At 46.5% G+C, this 22492-nt stretch overlaps 1 protein-coding gene across 10 annotated transcripts in view; it reads left to right on the forward strand.

The window, feature by feature from the left end:
• TENM4 (teneurin transmembrane protein 4) overlaps window positions 1–22492 on the forward strand; it is a 748739-nt gene that overhangs the window by 609035 nt on the left and 117212 nt on the right. For 8 of the 10 annotated variants that reach the window (XM_067038410.1, XM_067038412.1, XM_067038415.1 and 5 more), the window contains 2 exons: window positions 12794–12979; window positions 20624–20650. In XM_067038410.1, coding sequence (XP_066894511.1) covers window positions 12794–12979; window positions 20624–20650 — 213 coding nt within the window. The remainder of the gene's footprint in view (window positions 1–12793; window positions 12980–20623; window positions 20651–22492) is intronic. The other 2 variants (XM_067038413.1, XM_067038414.1) reach the window with 1 other exon arrangement.

Raw genomic sequence — 22492 nt, forward strand, 5'->3', positions numbered from 1 at the left:
TTTCAAATTAGTTTTAACATGTACATATAAAATGCCTAGCACAGTGGCTGGCACTCAGTAAGCACTCAATAAATAAAGTATTAATGTATATTTTTAGAATGCATGACTAAGTCTAAATTAACCAAACAGTCCTTCAACTCTAAGCAATTTAAGTTTGAGGGCAGTTTATATGGTGAAGGTTTGCAGCCAGAACTGGATTGGAGTCTATGTGACCTGAACAACTTGCTTTCTCTCTTGGAGGCTCCGTTTTCTTGTGGTTACTGAGACTCTCTACACACCCCCCTTCCCCCCAGCCCCCGACTCTGGTCATCGAGTCTAAGTGAAGAGTCACTAATGTGCTGACACATTTATCCCCAGACACCAGCACAAGGGCCCTACGGCACTGACATTGGCCTCTGCTCAGGGACTGAGCTTCCTGAGCTTTTTCCAGAGAGGAGCACAGCCTCCTCAGAGAGCACCCCAGAACAGCTCCGGATGCTCACCCACTGCTGACAAGCACACGCGTCCCCTCCATTCACTCACAGCCCTTCCTGACCTCTCGTGTGCCGGACCGTTCTAGGCCCCGGGGACCAGCATGCCTCAGGCCATTCAGGAGGTGACACGGAGTCATGCGGTGTTAAGGCCTCTGACCGTGGCATTTATGGTGGGTTTGGGGTGCACAAGGGCAGGAGCGTGCACTCGGCCAGGAGGGAAGCAGAGAAGAACCTGGGAAGGTCTTCCCCAGGATGGAGACTTGTGAGCCAGATTGTGAAAGGGGACTGAGGTGGGGTTCCTGGTGGCAAAGGAGGGAAGGACCGTCCAGGCAGGGGGAACAGCATATACAGAAGTACAGAGCGGTCCTCCTTCAATCTGACTGGAGAGTAGGAGCTGAGGAAGTGAGGCCAGAGAGGCAGGCAGGGTCCCAATCATGGACTCCACTCAGTGTCTTGCTGAAAATCTCAAATTCAAAAATCTTTCAATGCGCATTGAAAATTTCCCTTTCTGACTCCACATCAGGGCTCTTTCTTTAACTCTCTCAGTGCAACGTGGCCTAGGTCCTACCTCAGCTTAGCGAGACCTTCTAAAATTCAAACTCAGATCCTTTGAGCTTGCAATGTCTTCTCTATTATTCTCCTCCCCTACCAAAAAGAAAAGCAAATCACAAAGCATAATTAATAACAATAATGACCAGATAGATATGGAACAGAAAAGCTCTGTTACCAAATGAAGTCACAATTGATAGCAAAATAAGCCCAATTTTTTTTTAAAAAAAAAAGCTGAAAGTAGCAACAGGGTTAAAAACAATTAAAACTCTAAACAGAGCAGTTGCATTAGCCCTAAATTTTGAAAATGGTAATTCAATTTTATTTACGAGGCAAAATATAATTACGTTTAGATTTGAGGGAACAGAATTTAATTCTTACTAATGACAGAAAGACTGAGTGAGATGCTGTAATGCCAGAGAAATTGTCTTCTGTTCATGGATGGGAGAGAAAATTAGCTTCAGCGTTGAGCATTCTCCCCTGTTACAAGTTTCATTTGTGTAGCTGGAATTGTTCACTCTCTGAGAAGCATTAGCTTCTCAGCCCAGAAAGCACAGCACCAACATCCAATTAAACATCAAAAGGAAATGATCAGACAGGGCTATTTCTGTATAGGTATGTTATGGGAGGGGAAACTCGAGGTTGGAATTTCACCCAAGGAATCATGTCCGTTGAGACTTGACATTTCCTGTGCCCTTTCCCAACAGCAAGTGACAGCCTAAAATCAAAGTTCACAATAATAAATATCCAAGAGACTGACCATGAAGCAGAGAAAGAAGTGGATGTGTTAGAAGGAGGCAGAGAAGAGCCCACCAGTTGCCTGGGAAGTAATGTGGAGGCTCAGACACAATGAGATGGTCACTTCCTAACATTTAATCAAAGCCTGGGAAATTGGGCCCAAACAGGCGTGCTGCTAAATACTGCCAGAGTCAAAGGTTGATAAACCAGAAGCTGGCAGCTTTGTAATTTAGTAGAATTTCCCCCGACAGCCCTGGAACATTTTCTATCACAACTGGAGCTCTTCAGTATGCAAATATAAGCCCTCCTGAAATTGGGCTTCAGAATTAGGTTTCTATTTGGATGCCCAAGTTGATATCTTGTACAAAATCTCTGGCTGTCTTCCTGAATCAAAGTGCTGGTATGGTAACTTTGTAATTTTAAAATAATAACTATCCTTTGAATGGGAATTTTATTTACATTTTACAGAGCTCCTCAATGTATGTGCTTCATGATTTATTCAAACAACAGATATATAAGCCTCTGAAATTGCAGACGGTGTTATTCTCAGGAAACCAGAGTTCAGGGAACTTGAGTGCCTTTCCCAAAGGCACTCTGGGAAAGAAAGGATTCAAATCCAGCCTTCTCTGGGTTCAGAACCCATGCTTATCCCCTCCATAATCCTGCCATTGGCTGTTACCAAGGTTTATGCTGATACTGTCCATGGATCAGGTATCAGGTCTACAAGGTACCACTTCACTTGGTGACACTGCCAGGAACCATGTAAATTGGATCATGACCACGGTGGACCTGGCAATACTACAGGGGTTCAGGAAAAGAGCAATTGCTTTCAGCCGGGGTGATCAAGGTGGCTTCTTGGAGGAAGTAGGATTTAAGGTGGGTGATAGAGGTTGGATTTGAATTGTCAGAGATGGAAGAAAGAGGCAAACACCTTGCAGCAGCCCATTGGGGAAGTCAGAGATTTGCAACAAGTACATAGATGAGACAGATCCTGACATTTTCTAGGAAAGAACCACAGTTTGGAGTAGCTTAGCTTAGGATATTTGTGGCAGTAGTGAGAGGGAGAAGAGGTGAAGGAAGTTAGCAGACATCAGATCATGAATGGCCTTGAAAGAGTTTAGGTTTTATCCGTCAGTGGAAGGCACTGAAACGTTTCAGGCAGAGCTGTGACATGGTCAGGTTTGGTTTCAAAAAGCTTACTCTAATATTGGCATGCAGTTTGAGGTGCCTGGGAGACTTCTAGGAGGAGGTGTCCAGGAAAGAGTTAGATAGATGAGCACATGACAGGGTGGAGAGGTGGGCCTTCACAAAAGGGTATCAGGGCTGGAGGTCTGAACATCAGCTATCTCTTCAGTATACCCAGTTGGGTCCTTTCAGTGGGGTAGTGTTTCAGCCCTGGCCAAAATACACATCCCAGTTACATTTTTTGGCTTCTCTGCTCACCAGTCCTTTCTTGGCTTGTTATCATTCTGCAAAGTCAGAGGGTATTTGGAGGCCTCCCCCATGCTAGTTTTGAACTCCTTTAATCAGGAAGCCAGATACCCTCCAATTAAGGTGAATAGAGGCGACTTACTACACTTCCTGTGATGGGTGCTTCATAAAGCTTGAAATTCTAGTCCTGGGGGAATAGATTGGAGACTGCTCTGCACCAACGTACTGGAATCCATTTTTCTGCTTGGTTTGAAAGCTTTCTGAGCTCCTTGAGTGAGGTGAAAGGCCATGTGGTTTCCAAGGGTCATTAGTTTTCTGCCATCTAGATCTGGGGGACCGAAGCACGGCTTGGAGCCGCTCTGACTCTCAGGTGATAGGGATGGAAGTTGAGAAGCACAGGAGAGTGACTTGGGTTTGGCCTCAATGTCAAAAGGAGATTAATTACTGTAAGAAAGTCAGATGTTCCCTTCCTATACCTTCCTCCCTTCTGGCTTCTTCCTGTAACCTGCACTGAGACTAAAAAGCCATCTGCCCAATATTGTGGGAGAGGGAGGGAGAGAGAGTGGGTGCTATATTCGAGCCAAATTGTTCAAAATGCAGGGATATCTGGCCTGTGGAAGTGAGAGTTAAATTGTAATTGGCCTACTGTGTGCCAGGCATGGTGGCCAGCTTTGTGCTCATTTATACACCTTGGTAGACTTGAGTTCCTTGAGGATAGGAATAATTTAATACAATTTCTGAATCCCCAGCTTCTAAGGGTATCTGGCATATAGTAGGTCCTCAATATATTTTAAAATCAATTTTAAGACTCATTACCACCATTTTATAAATGACAAAGATAAGGCTCAGATACGTGCAATGTTTGTTTCCCAGAGCTGGGAAGTAGCAAAGGAGGCTTTTGTACCCAGCTTGCCCAAATCCAGGCCTCTGCCCTGTGCAAAATCATAGCACCTTGAATAGTTACTGGAGTGCTCTGCCTCAGACCACTGGAATCTGGCGGTACATGGATGCAGCCAAAAGATACATATTCTGTGTGAGACTCACTACAGAGTAGAGACTAATCTGATGATGGCAGCGTCCTGGAGGCAACACAGGTAGACTAACAACCGTGATAAACAAAGGTTTGCATAAAGTGCTTTGGGAAGGCAGGAGATGAAGCCCCTTCCAGTGTGGGCACTGGAAGTAGGCTTCGGGGAGGAGGTGGCATTGGAGCCAGACTTCAACATGTGAAGACTGGGGGAAGGGAGCACCTAGACCATGAAAGCAGCCTACTCAGAGGTACAGAGGAGGGGGCCAAAGAGTGGTGAGCTCCCCCCACCTCTTTAGCCATTTATCTGGCTGGCCCGTTACATGACTGTTTCCTAAGGAAGCCATCAAGTTCTTGCTCAAGTACTAATACACACGTGGCTATGTGGCCAAGGACAAGGCACTTCCTCTCTTTGGCCTGTGTTTTCCTGTCTGCAGGATGGTTAGGGACTCTCTAAGATACCTTCTCATGCTCTGACCAAGAAAACTGCTCCTCTACGTTTTCCTCCTCTTTTTCTCTCTTAACCCCTAAACCCACCTGAAGGCGAGCCCCTGGCCACATCCAGGCCACTTCCTGCCCCGCATCAGCTCTCTCCTGACTCACCCCCCCTTCTCCTTCATTTCCCCCTGTCCCCTCAGTCCTTTACTTCCAGCTGTCTTCCTTCATCACTCTCGGCTCCCTGTTTCTGTGCCTTTCTTCCACATCCACCTTGCAAAACCCAGGATCACTCCAGCCACTCACCATCTCTGATCTTACAGCCGGGCTTCTGAGTGCTATAAGCCAAATCGTGTCATGCTCACGATCTTTAGCCCCTCCTGGGTCCTTCCAGTTCTTCTTGTACCTTGTGAGTTGTTACACTCAGTCCCCAAGGGGCTCTTTCAAATGTCCACATCTATCCATTAGCATCCTGTTCAGCAGAGATTCCTACCTCACTGAGAATATGGAGGCCGTGGTTTAAGTGCTCTCTCATTATCCTGGTCTGGCCCTTACATGGGTCTTTGCTGCTTACCTCTCCCCAGGGCATGAGGGGCCCAGGAAGCCTGTCCTCCTGATTATGCTCCAGATCCAGTCCCCTCCAGCTGTTGAGAGGAACCTCAATTGTTCACATCCTCCCCTTGCTCTCCACAGTATCTCCAAACCCTCCCTTCCCCTGGCTCTTTCTAGCACATAAACGTAAAATAGTTGCCATGTAGTGAGTGTTTACTCTGTAAAAGATGCACATGACATTAGGCACATTACATGATGTTCTTTTAAGCCTCACATGAACCTGAGATGTTGGTGTCTCTATCCTATTTTGCAGAAGAGAAAGCTGAGGCACAGAAAGATGAATTAACTAGCCCAAGTCCCACAGATGGATGGATGGATGGATGGATGGTTGGATAGATGGGCAGTTAGATGGCCTGTTGACTGAATAGCTGATTGGATGATTAGATGGTTGGGTTGACGGACAGATGGGTGAGCTGATGGACAGGCAGATGGATGGATGAAGATTGAAAGGACAGATAAACAGACAAACAAAAGGAAAAGTACTTAACATGATAAACATTGAGTCAGGGTGAAAATGGAGACTCAGACTCTGATTTCAGAGATTCTCTAGTCTAGCTGGGGTGAGGATCTAATACATAATTAATAAGGAAATATGTCAGATTACAGCTGAGGTTTTGCCTAAACCTGATCCCACAGTTCACAGACCAAAAAGCTGTGTTAATCATAGTCACCTTTCATTCTAGCTAAGTACCTTTGAGCCAAGTCACTTAGTCTCTCTAAGCAGTTTCCTCAGTGATGGTAAGGGAGTGAAAATAAAATTGTAGGGATGTTGTGAGGATTTAATGAGGTATAATATTGGTGTGCCACCAATAGTGGTTCTACAATTTCTCCTTATTTTTGCCTCAAATGCTGTTTAGTGTAGCTTGGACTTATTATTTTTTTTATTTATTTCATTTTTATTTTTGGCTGTGTCAGGTCTTACTTGCAGCTTGCAGGCTCTCTGCTCGTGGCGCGTGGGCTTAGTTGTTCCGCGGAGATCATATGGGGCCAAGGCTCTGCTTTCACATCCCTGAATTTCAAAGACAGCTTCACCTGTATCTGTTCCTTGCTCAGCAGGAAAGCACACAGATCCTTGGGTGGGGTCCCCTCTATCCCCGACTTGTGTCAATTTTGAGCATCTTTCCAAGTCAAAGAAATTTTATGGGAAAATTATATATAAGTATTTCCCTTTAGGGGAGAGGCACAGCTTCCCTTACCAGCATTTTTTTTTTTTTTTTTTGTGGTACGTGGGCCTCTCACTGTTGTGGCCTCTCCCATTGCGGAGCACAGGCTCCGGACGCGCAGGCTCAGCGGCCATGGCTCACGGGCCCAGCTGTTCCGCAGCATGTGGGATCTTCCCAGACCGGGGCACGAACCCATGTCCCCTGCATCGGCAGGCGGACTCTCAACCACTGCGCCACCAGGGAAGCCCCTTATCAGCTATTTTAATGAACAAGATTGTAAGGTATGTCCAGACAAATTAAAACGTAGCTGTGATAGGTCCCAGGCTTCATCCAGGTTCATATGGGAATTAACATTTAATGAGAGGAGCCTGGAGCAGCTTTCTTCCTCGTGTATACACTTTGGAGCACAATTAACCAATAGCCAAACCATATATTTTTCCCTACGCTTTTCGTCATGTGTCCACGTGCTTCCACATCATAGAAAGGGAAAAGGTATGACACGGGCATTGGTGTGAAGGAACATGTGTGAGGGTGTAAGGACTGAGACACTTAAAGGTTACAAGCTATCAGTCGGAGATTGGAGAAGATAAGTTTCTAAGAAGGCTGAGCCTCTGTGTGAATATATTTAACCAAATAAATTTTGTACAATATGGCTCTGGGATAGAGTTGAGCCAACTGACATAACACCTCTTCCATGAGATTTTTTTTTTTAATTCATCTGTTCTTTCAACCAATATTTGTTGAAAGCTCATTCTCTGCCAGACCTGGTGCCTGCTGCTGGGAACCAAGATGAATAAAAGCTAGAGCCTGCCATCAGGTGGGCTTCCAGTCTAGAGAGAAGACAGACGTGGATACCAGTGAGGCAGGGCAGAGGTGGGGTGGGGAAGGGGAGGTGCTGAGGGGTGCGGCTTTCCCCAGGAGAAGAGCCAGGGTGTTCTTGGGCCTGACCTGGTTGCTCTCCAAGGCCCTGTATAGTTCAGCCAAGAACTTTACAGACTTGGAATGACACTTTAGGACAGTTGGGGATTTTCACCCGATTTTAAGAGGGAGCCGAAGCTACAAATACAGGTGGCTTCTACCTGGGTTTTAATGGTCTTGGCTGATGGTGCCATGCTAGGTAACCAGAGAAGGAGTTTCATACCCAAGTTTTGAGGCTGCTGCTAGAAAATATTTTGCTCTTCAGGGAGCTGCTTCTCTTCTCGGTACCTCGGAGCTGCACTGCTACAGGATGTCGTAGGTCTCCATCAATCAGTTAATGTACAGAACGCAACATATATAACACAGATTACACAGAGCCATTCACATTTACCCTTTCCTTCAGTTACCACCACTCACTCACCCTGTAGGGGACCATTATTACTCTCCCTGTTTTAGGGGTGAAGAAGTATGGTCCAGAGAGATTAAGTAATTCTCCCAAGGACTCCGCAAGGACTCGAGGAGACTGGAGAGTCGGAATCTGAATCCATGTCTACTGTATGGATGGTGTACTCTATAGTACGTCAGAGGGCTCCTCCCAGGCCCCAACCACCCAGCATGTAGTCAGAAAGTGCCAATGTTGATCACATGACCGTCGCCTAGCCTTTATCAAATGCTTGCTTGTATCAGGTATGTTGCATAAGTCAGAATTCACAGCTGATCTGACTTCAGTCTGAGAACACTTGCGACTACACCCCATTTCCCTTCTTATAAGAATACGTGTGTGCACAGTTTATCATATCCTGACTATGTGTGCCAGGATCCATACTAGAAGCTCCACTTCCATTCATCTTAACCCATTTAATTCGATTAGGCTATGTCCGTCTGCCATGCTAGAATGTCACTCCTTGAGGTCAGGAAAGAGCCGTGTCTGTCATACTCACCATTGGATCACCCAGTGAGCGCTCAAGCAATTAAGCAAATGAGAGTGATTCCTCCACCACCTTTCTGCAGTAGTCAGTGTCCTCCCCAGTTTACAACCGAGCAAACTTGAGACTTAGGAGCTGTGACCCAAATTTCACATAGTACCATTTACATTACATAAAGGGCACAGGAGCTGTCAAAGCACATTCTTTAGCATCATCCTATGTGGTTTTCACCAGCCACTCTGGGAAGTTATATCTGCTTCAGTGTAAAATCAGAATCAGGGAAGCGAAAATAAAGCAGTTCCTTTTATTTCAAGGACAAAAAAAAAAAAAATTGAGGTACATAAGAAAATAACAGTGGGGCCTACAACTTGAGACCTAATGAGGAAGCAGAATCTCAGATTTCTGCTCCTGTCATGAGGCAGTGGGTCTCCTGCACTTGGGCGGAGAGCCCGTCTGCAGAAGAGAACCTCAACACTGACAGGTTGTGTTACCGTCAGTGAGCACCACATAAACATCAAGGTCACCCTGTTCAGGCCCCTTCCATTAAAATGTGTAAGAGCTCACAACCCAGCTTGTAAAGGACTAATGGAGGGGTGCTCAGCCACCAGGCAGCTTTAGCTTTGTGCCAGGGCAGCATGTCTAGTGTAAACTGGAGGGGAAATGGAGAGTTTGGAGGGACAGCTCCGCAGTCTCCAGAGGAGAAAAGTGAGCTCGGGTGTCTGGGAAACTCTGTGTAGAGAATCTCATTGCATCTCACACATAGCCAGGTTCTCACTTGAACGTAACAAGGGATAAACAATAGGGCCAGAAACAAGGGGAGATCTGCTGGAAGAACCAGGAGGCTCCCTCAAAGGAGAGCCTGCCTCTGTCTAGTCTGTGACTCAGTTTCCATATCTGTAAAATGAGCCTGCCTCTGTCTACCCTGTGACTCAGTTTCCATATCTGTAAAATGAGCCTGCCTCTGTCTACCCTGTGACTCAGTTTCCATATCTGTAAAATGAGCCTGCCTCTGTCTACCCTGTGACTCAGTTTCCATATCTGTAAAATGCTTATCTTGCAGCATTGCCCTGAGGACTGTCAAAATGAGGAGAAAGCACCAGATGAACACATGACCTTGTAGAATTCCCCTATGCTCTCTGGGTCTCAGTAGCCTCACCTCTAAGAAGGATAATAGCCAGGTGTTCACACAGCACTGTTGTGATAGTTAAATGAGAAATTGTATGTGAAGGGTGCTTTGTAAACTGTAAAACCTGATATAAGTGTTAAGTTATTAAGCCCAAAATGGCTTTTCCATACATTACCTCATTTGATCTAACACCAACCATGTAAGATTGGTAAAGTGGGAATTATTAGCCTCATTTTACAGGAATGGAAATCGAGATTCAATGAATTGCATAACTTGCACCTTGAAGATTACCCAGCCAATAAGTGACAAAGCCAAGAATAGATACCAAATCGGTCTGATCCTAAGATTCACGGTTCTTTATTCATTGCACGTAAGCAGAAAGGTGCCGAAGTGAGTAACAGCTGTAGATGACTCGGCTGATCTTAGCAATCAGTTTGGGCTTTGGGCAGTGATCTCCTGTGGGGCAGAGACTATGTCTATTGACCTCTGTATTCCTAGCACCCGGCACAGTTTCTGGCACATAGCAGGCAGGCATGGACTATTACTGGAAGGATAAAGGAATCAGTATGAGCTGTATATCAGGGCTGTGTACCCTCTGAAGTGGGTGCTATCATCATCCCCGTTTTACGGAGGAAGAAAATGAAGCTCAGAGCAGTTGAGGAGGCTGTCTAACGTCCCACAACTAACAGAACCAAGATTTGGAGTCACACCTGATTCCAAGGCTTACGCTCTTTCACACACACCGCCTCAAAGTTAATTAGTAAAGGAATGAACTACCCAGTAGTGAGGACCTGAAGTGAGGCCGTCAAGTGCTGGGGAAGCCCTGCCTCTTCTGCTCTCAAGCCCATGACCTTCAAGTGCCCCACAGCCCAAAACACCAAGACTGTGAACTCCAAGTACCCCGAGGAAGGCTGCCCCACAGCCTGTCCCTCTCCAGGCTCACACCTCGGTTGAACAGAAGGGTTGTCTGAAGTTTACTTTCACACCATAAACTGCCACCTGGAAAATGTGCTGAGTAAACCCCCCAAAATGCTAAGCTGATCGTTCCTCCAGGCTCTCAGGTGAAAGTCCCAGCCAGCCCTGAGTTCAGGCCCTGCCTCCGGAGTCACCTGCGTTGATGCCCTTGCAGCGCTGTGCAGAAGGGATGGAGATTTCAGACTTAGGACGTAGGGAGACCCAGGGACCTGAGACTGTCATTCTTCATCTTGAGAAAAATCCAGGACATTGTCCATGTGAGCAAGAAGGGAAGGCAACTTGAAGAACATCTTGAGGAAACCGCCTTCCTGGAGGGCTGCTGGGTGTCCTGACACTTTGCTCCACAGCTCCACGCTCACTTGAGAAGTTTTCACAAGGGCAACCCACCAGAGATAAGCAGACAGATAGGCCTGGACTGACTCTCAGGCAGGCTGAGCAGGGTGTACCTGAATTGTTTTAAATTCTTAGGCACCTGTAGCCCCAGGCACACATGGATCTATTCATTATCCAGCAAACCTTAATTAAGGGTCTGTTCTGTGCCAAGATCTGTGCTGGGTACCAGGCCTAGAGGTGATCAGAATTCATCCAGCCTCAGGTTGTCCCGAGTCTGACAGTGAGACACGCAGGAATGGAGAAGCAGTCTTCCACGTCACATGGAAAGGCACAGAGCAAGGGAACGACCACCAAGTGAATCATGGGAGACTTCTCAGAGGAGGAGGGAGACTCCAGCCGAGGCTTAGGGATAGATCATGCTGTGTGACATGGAGGATGTTTATATCATAGACTCCCACAGTCTTAGATGCCATCAGGTCCCCCCTGCAGTTGATGAGGAAACCAACACCCAGAGAGGGCAAGTGACCTTCCCAAGGTCACACAGCAGATCCGTGGCTGAGCAGAAACAGACCTCGCAAACCTGGTCTTTGGACACGTAGTCTAAAACTCACTGTCCTGAGAAATCTTTCGTGAGTTAGAGATCTTGCCGTGCCCTTTTCTACTGTCCACTTCACTGAATGCTCAGCATAGCCCTGATGGGTAGCAGAGGTGCTGTGAGGCAGTATCACCAGTGAAGTCAAGGAACCTGCCCAGGGTCACACAGCTTCTGCTCCTGAGCCTGGCATAGAACCCAGGTCCCCTGGCTCCAGGTCAGGGCTCTTTGCACACATTTTACAGCAGACTTCCTCTCCCCTGGGGAGCTGAGAAACCCAGAGTGGTACTGCACGCATTAACTCCCTTTCCAGCTACTTTGCTTGGCAAGATGTCAGGCATAGGAACACACCATAAATGGGAATTATTACTGTTTTCTGTTTTGTTTATTTTTTAATTCTTGAACATTTTAGCCATTGCCTTGAAGATTAATATGGAAGTTTTGAGCCTCTGAGATCTAATTTTATTTTCTTTGTCAAAAGTAGTTGGACTGTTAGTAGCTACCAAGCCAGGAGTATAGCTTGGAAGGGGTAATGTGCAAATGCAACTTGACATGGGTGCCAGTCAATTTAATTTGAAAGGAATTAAAGGTGTCGGGATCTTCATTTGAAGAATGTTGGGCCACGAGGCACAGAATCGAGTCAGGGTCTCCATCACAGCCCTGGCAGAGAGCGTCAAGGGCCCCAGTTGTTCAACTGGTTTCCTAAAAAGGAGTTGTGTTTCAGAGCTTTCACAACCTCTGGCCGAGTAACCATGAAGTTGTCGCTGGCCCTGGGCCCAAGGGGCTTGTGGATCAGGTCGCGTGTGTCTTTTGCACCGTCTCACAGACGGGCCTTTGTGAAGGGCTGGGCAACTCCAGTCTGGCTGTGAAGTGCCTCCACCCCCAGTCCAGCTGTTTGCTTTGGATGGGAAAGGCCATTTAGATGGTGCTTGGAGTTGGGGTGATGAAGCAGAGAGCAGGAGGACTGAACGTATACCCAGCAGAACACCAGAGAACCCCCCTGGGAGGCGGGGTCCAGCCTCCCCTTTCCTCCCATCTCAATTAGAGTCAAAGCTGGAATGAAGTGCAAACCCAGGACCCTTCATGCACCCCAGCCAGACCCACGGGCACTTCGCTTGGCTCATCCTCACTTTGTTTTCACACATAACTGGTTTTTAATTAAATTTGACTTCTCCTCGCATCTGTTCAGAAGGGCGGTCCCCTTTGGAAGCGGTAAGCACAAAAGCGGGGACGGGCTGGCCACAGAGAAAAGCAAACAGAGCAGAGACCTACAGTCCATCCTATTTTGGCGAGGAAAGGGGCTCGGGACAGACCTCTGGCTGGAGAACTGTTTTTGTCTGAGGGTCCTTGTCCACAGAGATTAGCCTCCTGAGCCTCTGGAATCCCGACTGCTCACAGAGCCGAGGTAGGTAGCCAAGTGTGAACCTTGTTCCCAAGAACGACTGGCTCAATACTTGTTTTTGTCTCTCTCCCCCTTCTTCCTCCCCCCACCCAGAGATCTGTGCTGCCGAGTGTGGTGGCCATGGCGTCTGCGTGGGGGGCACCTGCCGCTGCGAGGACGGCTGGATGGGGGCGGCCTGCGATCAGCGCGCCTGCCACCCGCGCTGCGCCGAGCACGGGACCTGCCGGGACGGCAAGTGTGAGTGCAGCCCGGGCTGGAACGGCGAGCACTGCACCATCGGTATGAGGGCCAGGCCCCCGCACCTTCTCCAGGGCTGCGCGGTGCCTTTGTCTGTCGAGCACTTCGGGGCCCCCATCGCATGTGGGAACTGGGCCAAAAGTCCTTTCATCTGACGACATTATGGTTGGCTTTTCCTAGACATCAGTTGGACTCAAACTCACAACAGGACATTTTTAACCTTTTCCCTCCCACCCTGCATCTCCCAGATCTTAGCTAGCTAGTCAGCATGCCTTGGGTTTAGCCCTTCCCGGGCCAAAAGCAGTTAAGTATAACTTTGTGTGAGGAGCTGGGGTTCAGGCATGAGGCAGATGACTCTACCTTAGCAGCTGTGAACAAGTCCCAAGGCCTCTCGGAGCCTCAGTTTCCTCACCTGTGAAATGGGAATAATAATGCACGTAAAGAGTTTAGTACTGGCTGGCACATCGTACAGTACTCCATAAACGTAGCCATTAATCAAGTTTATGGTCTGGTTGGGAGGTCTTGGGCTTAGCGCTGAACACCCCCAGTAGCCTCCTAGGCCGGAGCTCCCGAAGAGGCCTGGGATCCTGGGGACAGCTTCCCGAAGGCCCCAGGCCACATCTGCATCCCATTAGGCCTGGGATCCCCCCTCCCCTGTCCTCGGCTTCCGTCCTGTCTGCATTTGTCTCCTTTCCCCTCTCCTGGTGGCTCCTTGGCACCAGCCCCTGCTGAAGCAGCACTGTTGGCAGCTTTCAAAACAAGCTGATCACTCTGTTCCCTTCTTTCTGCCTTTCCTGCTGGTTTTGTTGATTTTAAACACAGCCAGACGTTTGCTTGGTTTATTATCCTGGAATGAACACTCACCAAAAGGTCTTTATTGAATCAACTGGTTTGTGTATGTGTGTTTTAACTTCTTCCCCTTCCATTTTTTTCAAGGAAGGGTCTGTGATCAAATGGCAAGCACATGGCTCTAGGAGACAGGATTCCGGGTGCCTCTCCAGCTCTGACAGTCACCTCTTGATTACAGAAACTGGGAGGCAAGCCCCAAAGATTATGAGGGACAAAGGAATTTTGAGCAAATGGAGCTACCTCTTCTTTCATATTGTTTTAGGCCGCATTCCTTTTGTTTTGCAGCCTGAAATTAGTTTTTATTCATCATTCCCTGCCTCCACACCATCGCCCTTTTTATAAATGGCAGTGGAATACCTTATACTTACTGATATTAATAATAATGGGTTCTGATTGTTGAGTATTTACAGTGTGGCAAGCACTGTGCTAAGGGCGCTTTAAGTGCATTCTTTCCCACTCCCATCCATCACCCTGTGGAGGCACACGTATCACCCCCCCTCCTTTTCAAGGACCTGAAGCCCAAGGTCACTTCACTGTTAAGAAGTAAGACTGGAAGTTGAGGCTTGGTTTTCTGAGCCTTGGGGAGGAGCTCCTCGCTAGCTGCTTGCTCTGCAGTCCTTGCAGGACAAAGCCCAGGTTTTCTGCAGAGGCCTCTGGCTCTCATCCATCCCAGAGGCTGGGCCTTCTTATTCTGGTTGGTCTCAGAGTCCCACAACTACCTGGCCAGCCACACTCTTACCAGAGTCCAGAGCCGCTCCATAGCCGCCGGCAGCCCACCCTGCTTTTCCATGAGCAGAACGTGCCGCGCTGTCTCACTGTGCGCCTCTGGGTGGCTTCTTTCTGTCAGTGTCATCCTATCCCACGACCGCCCTGGACACCTCTTAAAGAAAAGCAGCCCTAGTCACCAGAGAGGCCCACCTGCTTCTTTCAACTCTACCCTTCCTTCACGTTCACTTTTCTGCATGACTAAGGACAAGCTGACCTTTTAGCCTCCCAGCCCAGAAGGGGGACCCATCCCTATTAAAACCAAAATCAGATCCTAGAGAGAGTGCATTCTGTTTTCTATCACTTGCTTATAGAGTCCTGGGCTCACCTTACCAAGTTCCAAAAAGTTTATGGATATCAGACTTTTATAAGATTAAAGCATCTCGTCTGAGTCAAATGACGAGGGATTGACGGACATTCTCCCTGCGTCCAGTCACAGATGATTCGTGGCAGGGCTTGTGGGCAGGCTGTGTTCCAGCTAGTGTCTCGTGGATGTCCATCAGCCTAGCTTGAAGAACGTCTCTTTGTTTTGATGCCAAGAAGTCAAACCAGCCCCTCCCACCTCCCCTCCACACCCTGTTGTCACTCTTTAAGAGCAAATTCCTCCTTGGGATTGCAGATGCTTTTTCCGCTCTGGATAAGAAATATACCACGGTAAATGTGCACGATTCAAGAGGGAGGTTGACAGTCAAAAGTACCAGAAAACTGTCACAGGACATTGAAGAAGTAAAGGACTAGTCATAGTGGCTCAGATGAAAGGACTTTGGCTCGGAATTCTATTACCTTTCATTGTGTGGTGCGCGTTTCCGTTGACCCTGTCTAATCTCCCCGCATGGCAACTTGCCCTCTGTGCGTCTCTGCCTGTGGCCAGCTGCATCCCACCAGAAACCCAACACCCTAGTGCCCAAGGAACACTTCAGTAACCTTGCTGGATGGAAGGGAAGGAGTACAAGATACAAACGAGGGAAACAATGGCGGTGCCTTCTTTTTTCTTTTCAGAATAGATATGAGAAGGAGAAACCCCTTTTTAATCTTTGATGGTAACAAGAAGCACTTTCTTATGTTCCAGGGAACTTCACTCCCTGTGAGGATCATTTAGGAAAAGCAAAAACTGCTGGTGTGAAAAGTTAGAAATTCAAAGTGTTAAATTTTCTCTCGTTATCAGATTTCATCATTATACGATGGGTCATAGCACAGCTAGCTCATATTTTGCAGTGTGGTTTTGTCCCATACCAGAGGAAAGGCCAGGATCCACGATGCTGATTCAGAGACCTCCATGCAGTGGGATCCGAAGAGGGGAAGGCCTGTTCATTTGCACACTGCTGCCCTCCATAAACAGGAAAGAATGACTTGATTCCCTAACAGCTGGCATAAGACAAGTCTGGGCTCCTTTTGGTCAAGTCCCCAGCTTAAAAATCTTCTTACCCCAGTGACATTTCCCAGAGCAGATTATATAGAAGGAATTAAATATCTCCTTTGGGAGGCTTGGGTCCACCTTTTCTTTTATGGAAGCTACCTGGCTTTTCTGAAAACAGATTGGTTTCAAAGTGAAAGGATATTTGGCAGTGGCATCCTCTTTAATGACAATATTTTTGTCAAAAAGCAAGACTATTTCAAATCTTAATTCCTTATGTTAGGAATTATCTGTCTCTTTGCAACTTCAAGAAAAGTCTTGGTGACAGCACCATGGGTAGACCACGTGGTCGCTGGGGGCTTCAGTTTCTCCCTCTGTGAATCACACAGTGGGGTGGCTGGAGGAGGCCTGCAGGGGTGATGGAATTCCGGCCCCCCCCCTCCACTGCCCACAGACTGCACACCCATCACCTGCTCCTAAAAATATCCCACAAATAAAAAAAGGATTTTTTCATTTTCACTCTTACTTACTTACTAGTAATACATCCACTTGTGTATATGGAACCCAGTTTCCCTAGTCTAGAAGTTAAGGTAAGATGGATTGATTAGGATCCACTTCTCAAGTATATGGTCAACACAGAGTCATCAAAAACATGTTTTTGGACGTCTTTTCCAGGAATTTTATGAGTCTCTTAAGTCTGGGACTTGACCTCCAGTTTCTTTAGAGAAAGCTGAAAATCATAGCTAAATTCAAGAAGGTGTTTAATTTCTCCTATTTCTTTGAAAACACTTACCAACATTTTGGATCACTTCTATGATAGTTATTTTGTTCACTTCACTGCCCGTTGTCTGTGAAGTCCCAAAACACATGTGGGAAATACTAGCTTCTGATTACATTTGTAAAATTCCAACCTTTGACCCCAAAGCTGTGATTGTTCAAGATGCCAGATATGCAGAACTATTTACTAGGTTCCAGGAGAACTGTCCAATCATATAAATCTTGATTCTTAAACGAATCCTCCTCTGGGAGTAAAGATCAAAATAATACTCTGATGATGCAATTACTAGAGCGAGCAAAGCCAGACTTCACGATGCAGGGAAATTATAAAGAAAGGCCACACAGTCTTCTGGAGTTCTTTGTCCACTTTTAAACGGTAGCTCTTGAGTTTCTTTTTTTGTAATCAGACAATCCTTAACCAAGAGCTCACAAGCATTCACAAGGTATCGGCGCCTGTGAGATAATCCTATGCTTATCCCTCCTCAGAGGCATTCTCTTACATCATGACCCATGAGTTGTAAGACAAATACTGACAAGGAGAAAGAGAAAACAGACAGAGATCTACCCCATGTTATCAGAGCAAGAACTTGATTAGTTGATGGTCCTGGGAGCTTTCAGCCCACATGTGGTAGCAGTGGGAAACTGGAGACCAGCGAGGGCTCCGTGAGCCCCTCTCGGGGTGGGTGCCTTTGGCCACTTATTCCTCATTGATCCTTCGTCCAAAGAGAGAAGAGCATTAATGTATCCAAGAACTTAACAAGAACATCTCTTTGATGATTTGTCATCCATCTGAAAGAAGTTCAGATGACTATAGCCACCCCAATCATCAGCTGCCGTAATGATCCTTGTTTCACCTGACCTAACAGGTACCAATGATACAACTATTAGAGTCAACTGAGGCTCCTGAAGAATAAGCTTCTTGCCATGTTCTTCACAACCTTTGATGGGGGCCCCTGAAGCTTCTTGGGATTATCTTAAGAGAAATTTCTGGAAACTTCTATTGGTACAGGCAAGTGAAGGAAAGAAGCTTTCATGTTGGAGGTCATAGAAAAGCTAAAGAGATCTAAGACCTCACAGGCTACCCTTGTGCTAAGGCTCAGAGCTTGTCTTATAAATAGCTGTGTGCCTCCACTATCTCCACTTTTTTGCATAGTGACAGGAATATAGAAGCAGCGTGAGAAACATGTACAATGTTGAAAAAAACAAGCGTGGTCCAAGAGGAAAATGACTCTGCTTCCATCGTCTTCATCCTGAAATCTGGAGGAGAAAGATGAAGGAATTTGGGGAAGCCCTGAATCCACCATCCATAACGCAAGCTTAGGGACTTTGCGTCATCTTTTCTTAAAGTTAGTGCTTTAAAATCACGAGGAAATTTTACGTGACTTGAGTCAAAGGGCGTATGTGCCAAGCTTTTCAAACAGTGAAAGGAACAGCAGTGTGGACTTCTGCATATGCCTTTTATGAGTAAATGGCATTGGACTTCAGAGACCCAGTTGCCACTTTGATTTTCAGTAGAGGCAAGGAAGCTCTCTTCCATTCCCAGAAAGCTCTTGATCTTGGTATTGACTGGCTGTTATCAGCTTTTTTACAGTGTGTCCTGAGGTCACTGTGTGGGGAAGGAATCCCGGGGTTTGTGGAATCCACTGTTGTCTCCTGAAACCCACAACATTGATTACGACCTGAGTGTGCCTTGGTCACTCCCACTGGCTCGTGTTCCTTCCCGTGGTCTGAGAAATTAGTAAGCATTTTTTAAAGCTACTAAAAACATATTTAATAGAGATCTTTATTTCTAAATAGTTCTTACAGCAATAGAAGAGAGACAGAGGGAGCTCTCTGAGGCCTGGGTTTGGGGAGATTAGCCTATGTAGTGGATATAATCTCTACTCATCGCCAGAGCCATGATATCACCGTTAAGTTTGGAGACGTTGTTCTGGTCAGAGAACTCCCTCCAAGTGGATGCTGTGCAGTGGGATGGTCATTGGAATCCCAATGATGGTGTCTCATCCAGCCGAGTCATCCTTGCCAACCCTGTGAGAGAAATCTAGGCTCACTCCATCTCATCTGTAGCTGGGTTCAGTGTTATTACCAAAACCTATGATTATGACCCTCCACAACCCTCTGCAGATCTGAAAGCTAAGAACACCAGCTGAGCCAGGAGATCCTGTGTGTTGTGGTTCTCCGATGGCATATCCTGGGAGATGACGTCTAAGAAATTTTAGATCACTTTGCAAAATTAGATGAATGAGCTTGCCTAAGACACAGGTGGCAGAAGAACCAAGAATCGAGAAAGTCTTCGCCTTCACCAGAGATGTTTCCTAGGTTGTTTTTCATGTGGGCTGACCTTGTTTTTCACTGTCTGTCATCCCACAGCTTGGTCTGTTCGGTCCTGCTTAATACACCACTCCCCTTCACTTTCCCGTCTTACATCCTGTTAGCTCATGGACTGTGCAGCATCTGTAAGAACGAAGGGGAAGCGTGCAGACCCACTGAAAACTCCTCTTCCCAATTTTCCACTTGGCTCTGCAGCCTCCGGGAACATACTTCATCTTGAAGCACAGACCACATGGATGCCTGAACTAAGAACCTACCCTCTCATCCACCAGTCTTAGGAGGCAAATATATATTGATGAACAGCCACAGTGTCTGTCCTACCAGAGGACTGAAAACATAAAATTTATATTTCTTTTATGGAGAGAGTAAGAATGTTCTTACAGTTTATAGAACCCTAGGGCTTCCAGATAAGGCCTCACCATTGCAGTTGAGCCCTCTCTTATGGACTTTTGATTCACGTGTGAAATCGAGCTAAGGGTGGGGACCAGCCCAGCTGAAAGCATCAGCCCTTCAGGAAATGACCATCTCTCCAGCCTTTGTGGGAACACATGTGGAGGAGGTATAGAGAAGGAGGTGCTAGGGAAGCTCCTCCAATGGCTGTGACCACAGCCCAATAGGGAAGGTGAAATGCTGTTACTGATTTATGCTGGGAATGAAGAGGTCTGCCCTGCCCCAAGCACACAGCCAGGCACCCATGTATATGCATAGTAGGTTTAGTTCAGAGCCACATTTGACACCCATCCTCACAAATGAGCAAAACCTTAGATTGCCAAATAATTCAGTGCTTAGATGTAACCCCCCAATGATGATGTGTGATGATAACAATGATGTGTGTGTTGGAAAACAAAGCATACATCATTCTACCTTTTAAGTTAATCAGCATTGAGAAGGAGTCAGGTTTTTTCTTTCTCTTGTCTTTCACAGCGACATCCATTGACCTGCATCTCACATGTCTGTGTAAGATGCAAAGGAGAGATGCATCTTACTTAGAACACCAGGCATTCTGCATTCAAGTCTATGTGGGCACATGTGTCTGTGGAAAATACAAGAATGGCAAACAGATAAGCTAGCAGTATATTTGACCAAAGACTCGACCTACTCCCCTAGTGTATATCAGGGGCGACTCACATTTTGCCCGTTTCTGAATTCCAACCTCCTGGGATCACCTCTGCCCATGCAGGGTGCCCTCACTCTTGTCCCGCTGCGCCCCCTGGAGGGAAGGTGGATGCTGCTTTGGGTAGACAAAGGGGCAAGTTCTAGTTTTCCATAAAGCTGATGGAGCAGGAGTGTAGCCACTTTTGCAGCTTCCCATCCTCCTTTTTCTGCTGTTCTCCTTATCCATATGTCTTATTTGTATGATCACGTTTCCAAACGCCTGGATGACAGAGTGAGTTGACGTTCCTTTTGGCCCTTCCTAGAGAATGTGCTTGCTCTCCCTCCTTCTCTCTCGTGTTGTCCTGTCTTTGGTTTTATTTTCCCCACCCTGGCAGGTCTGTCCCAAATGTGGGGTGCAGCCCCCTTTGTCTCCTTGGCACCTGGCATGGTTATGTGACAGGCAGTATTGCACTTTTTCGATCCTACCTTAAATGTGCTGTCTTTTATTTCCCAAGCGCACTATCTGGATAGGGTAGTTAAAGGTATGGTCTTCCTTCCTCTATTTTCCTATTGTCTTTGTGTGTGTGCTTGTGTATGAGCATAACAGACAGAAGAAATGCGTATCTAGACATGTATATATACCCCATAAGCAAGGTGTCTCGATGCTGCCACATCCCAGGCTTTGTCACAGCAGCCACTGCCCTAGAGGGCGGGGTTTGGGTCACAAGATGGTTGATATACCTGCAGTGTCATTCTCCCCTGCCCAGGTGCTCAGTCTAGTCTGTTTTGTGACATTGCCACTGTGCTCTTGTCCTTCTCTCCCCATACACACATACACCCCCTCACCCTTTCTACCCCATCTCATGTCACCCTGCCCATGCCTTATGGCCCCTGGTCCATCAGAATGAAGATGCTGGGAGCCAGGGTGCGTGGCCTGAGACAGGAAGAGACCCCAGAGCAAACTAAGAAATCTTAAGAACTCCATTCTCACTAGTACTAGTACTGTGTGCTAGATACTGTGCCAGGCTCTGGAGAAATGGGGGAAAACAGACCCCTGACCTCAGGAAGTGAATGGTCTGTTTGTTTGGATTTTTTTTTTTCCTTTTCAGAGAAGGCCTGGCTTTGGTAAGTTTTATCTTTGAACAGTGTTTCCTACAGGCCAAGTAATTCCTTCTGTTTTAAACATTTACATTAAGTAGATGGTACCCAATTTTCCAAAGAGGCCTCCTCACTCTAGGAATAAGTCTCAGAATGATCAGATATGTGTACTCCAGAAAGGCCCCAGGCTTCCGGAGGAGAAATACCATGCCATCTTCAGCTTTTTATCCTCAAGCCCTCACACAGCACCAGGCACCAAATATGTGCTCATTGGTTAAGGAAACATACTCTGAAGTCAGACTGCCTGAGTTTGAATCCAAACTCCAATACTTAATGAACTGGATGACTTTAGGCATGTTTCTTAATCTCTCTTCCCTTCAGAGTCTTTATAAAATGAGGAAAACAGGACGTGCCTGGTAGGATTGGCATGAGGATTGATTAAAGTAATGAATGTAAAGTGCTTAGCACGTGGGCAGGAATGATTTTCAATAAATGTTAGCTGTGCAGTTTTATCATCATATTCTTAGCCTCACCCCTAACTTGGAGAAGGACTTCATTAGCCAGACTGATTTTTGAAATTGTAAAGAAGAAGGTTAAATTGGCTTTTAATAAGAAATAGCAACTGCTGTTTAAAAAGTGAGGGAAAGGATTTTAGGGAAATGTAAATGACTAAATGCTTTTCAACTGGAATATCTTTGCCAAATACAGCAAACGTGGTACTAGGGCCCATCCAATGGTGTTGAGAAGCAAGCTTCCTCGCATTTCACATACTGGCCTTCAACCAAGAATAAAGTTATTCCAGCAAGAAAGAGTAGCACCTCTGAGCCTCTTTAAAATAGGCATTTCACACATATTCATTATCAGAGGAATCCTCAATATGGATTAAGTTTAATAGCTGGTGGATTTTTTTTCCTACTTTGTGAAGTTTTTCCATATCCATGAGTCTTAAGGGAGTCCTGTGAATTTTTTCAAGTGAATAGATATACTCATTTGATTGGAAAAGGAAATTAAAGTTGAAGAAGCTGAGTGGCCCATTCTGGATCACACTCCTAGTAAGTGGCAGAACCAGGATTTTGTATTTCCTGGCCTAATCCGTATTTCCAGTATTCTTTCATCTGTCATGGTAAGTCACCAAGAATGTCCCGTTAATTTCCAAAATTCTTCCTCCAAACTGTCTTCCAAACTGGCAACCTCACCAGGAAGTGACCCGTATTCTCTCAAACCACCCATTCTGATCTTTAGTTCAGAAAATATATCACCAAACCTTGAGCTGGATTAGGTCAGTG

Source organism: Kogia breviceps, chromosome 7 (genome assembly GCF_026419965.1).
Source record: "Kogia breviceps isolate mKogBre1 chromosome 7, mKogBre1 haplotype 1, whole genome shotgun sequence".
NCBI lineage: Eukaryota > Metazoa > Chordata > Mammalia > Artiodactyla > Physeteridae > Kogia > Kogia breviceps.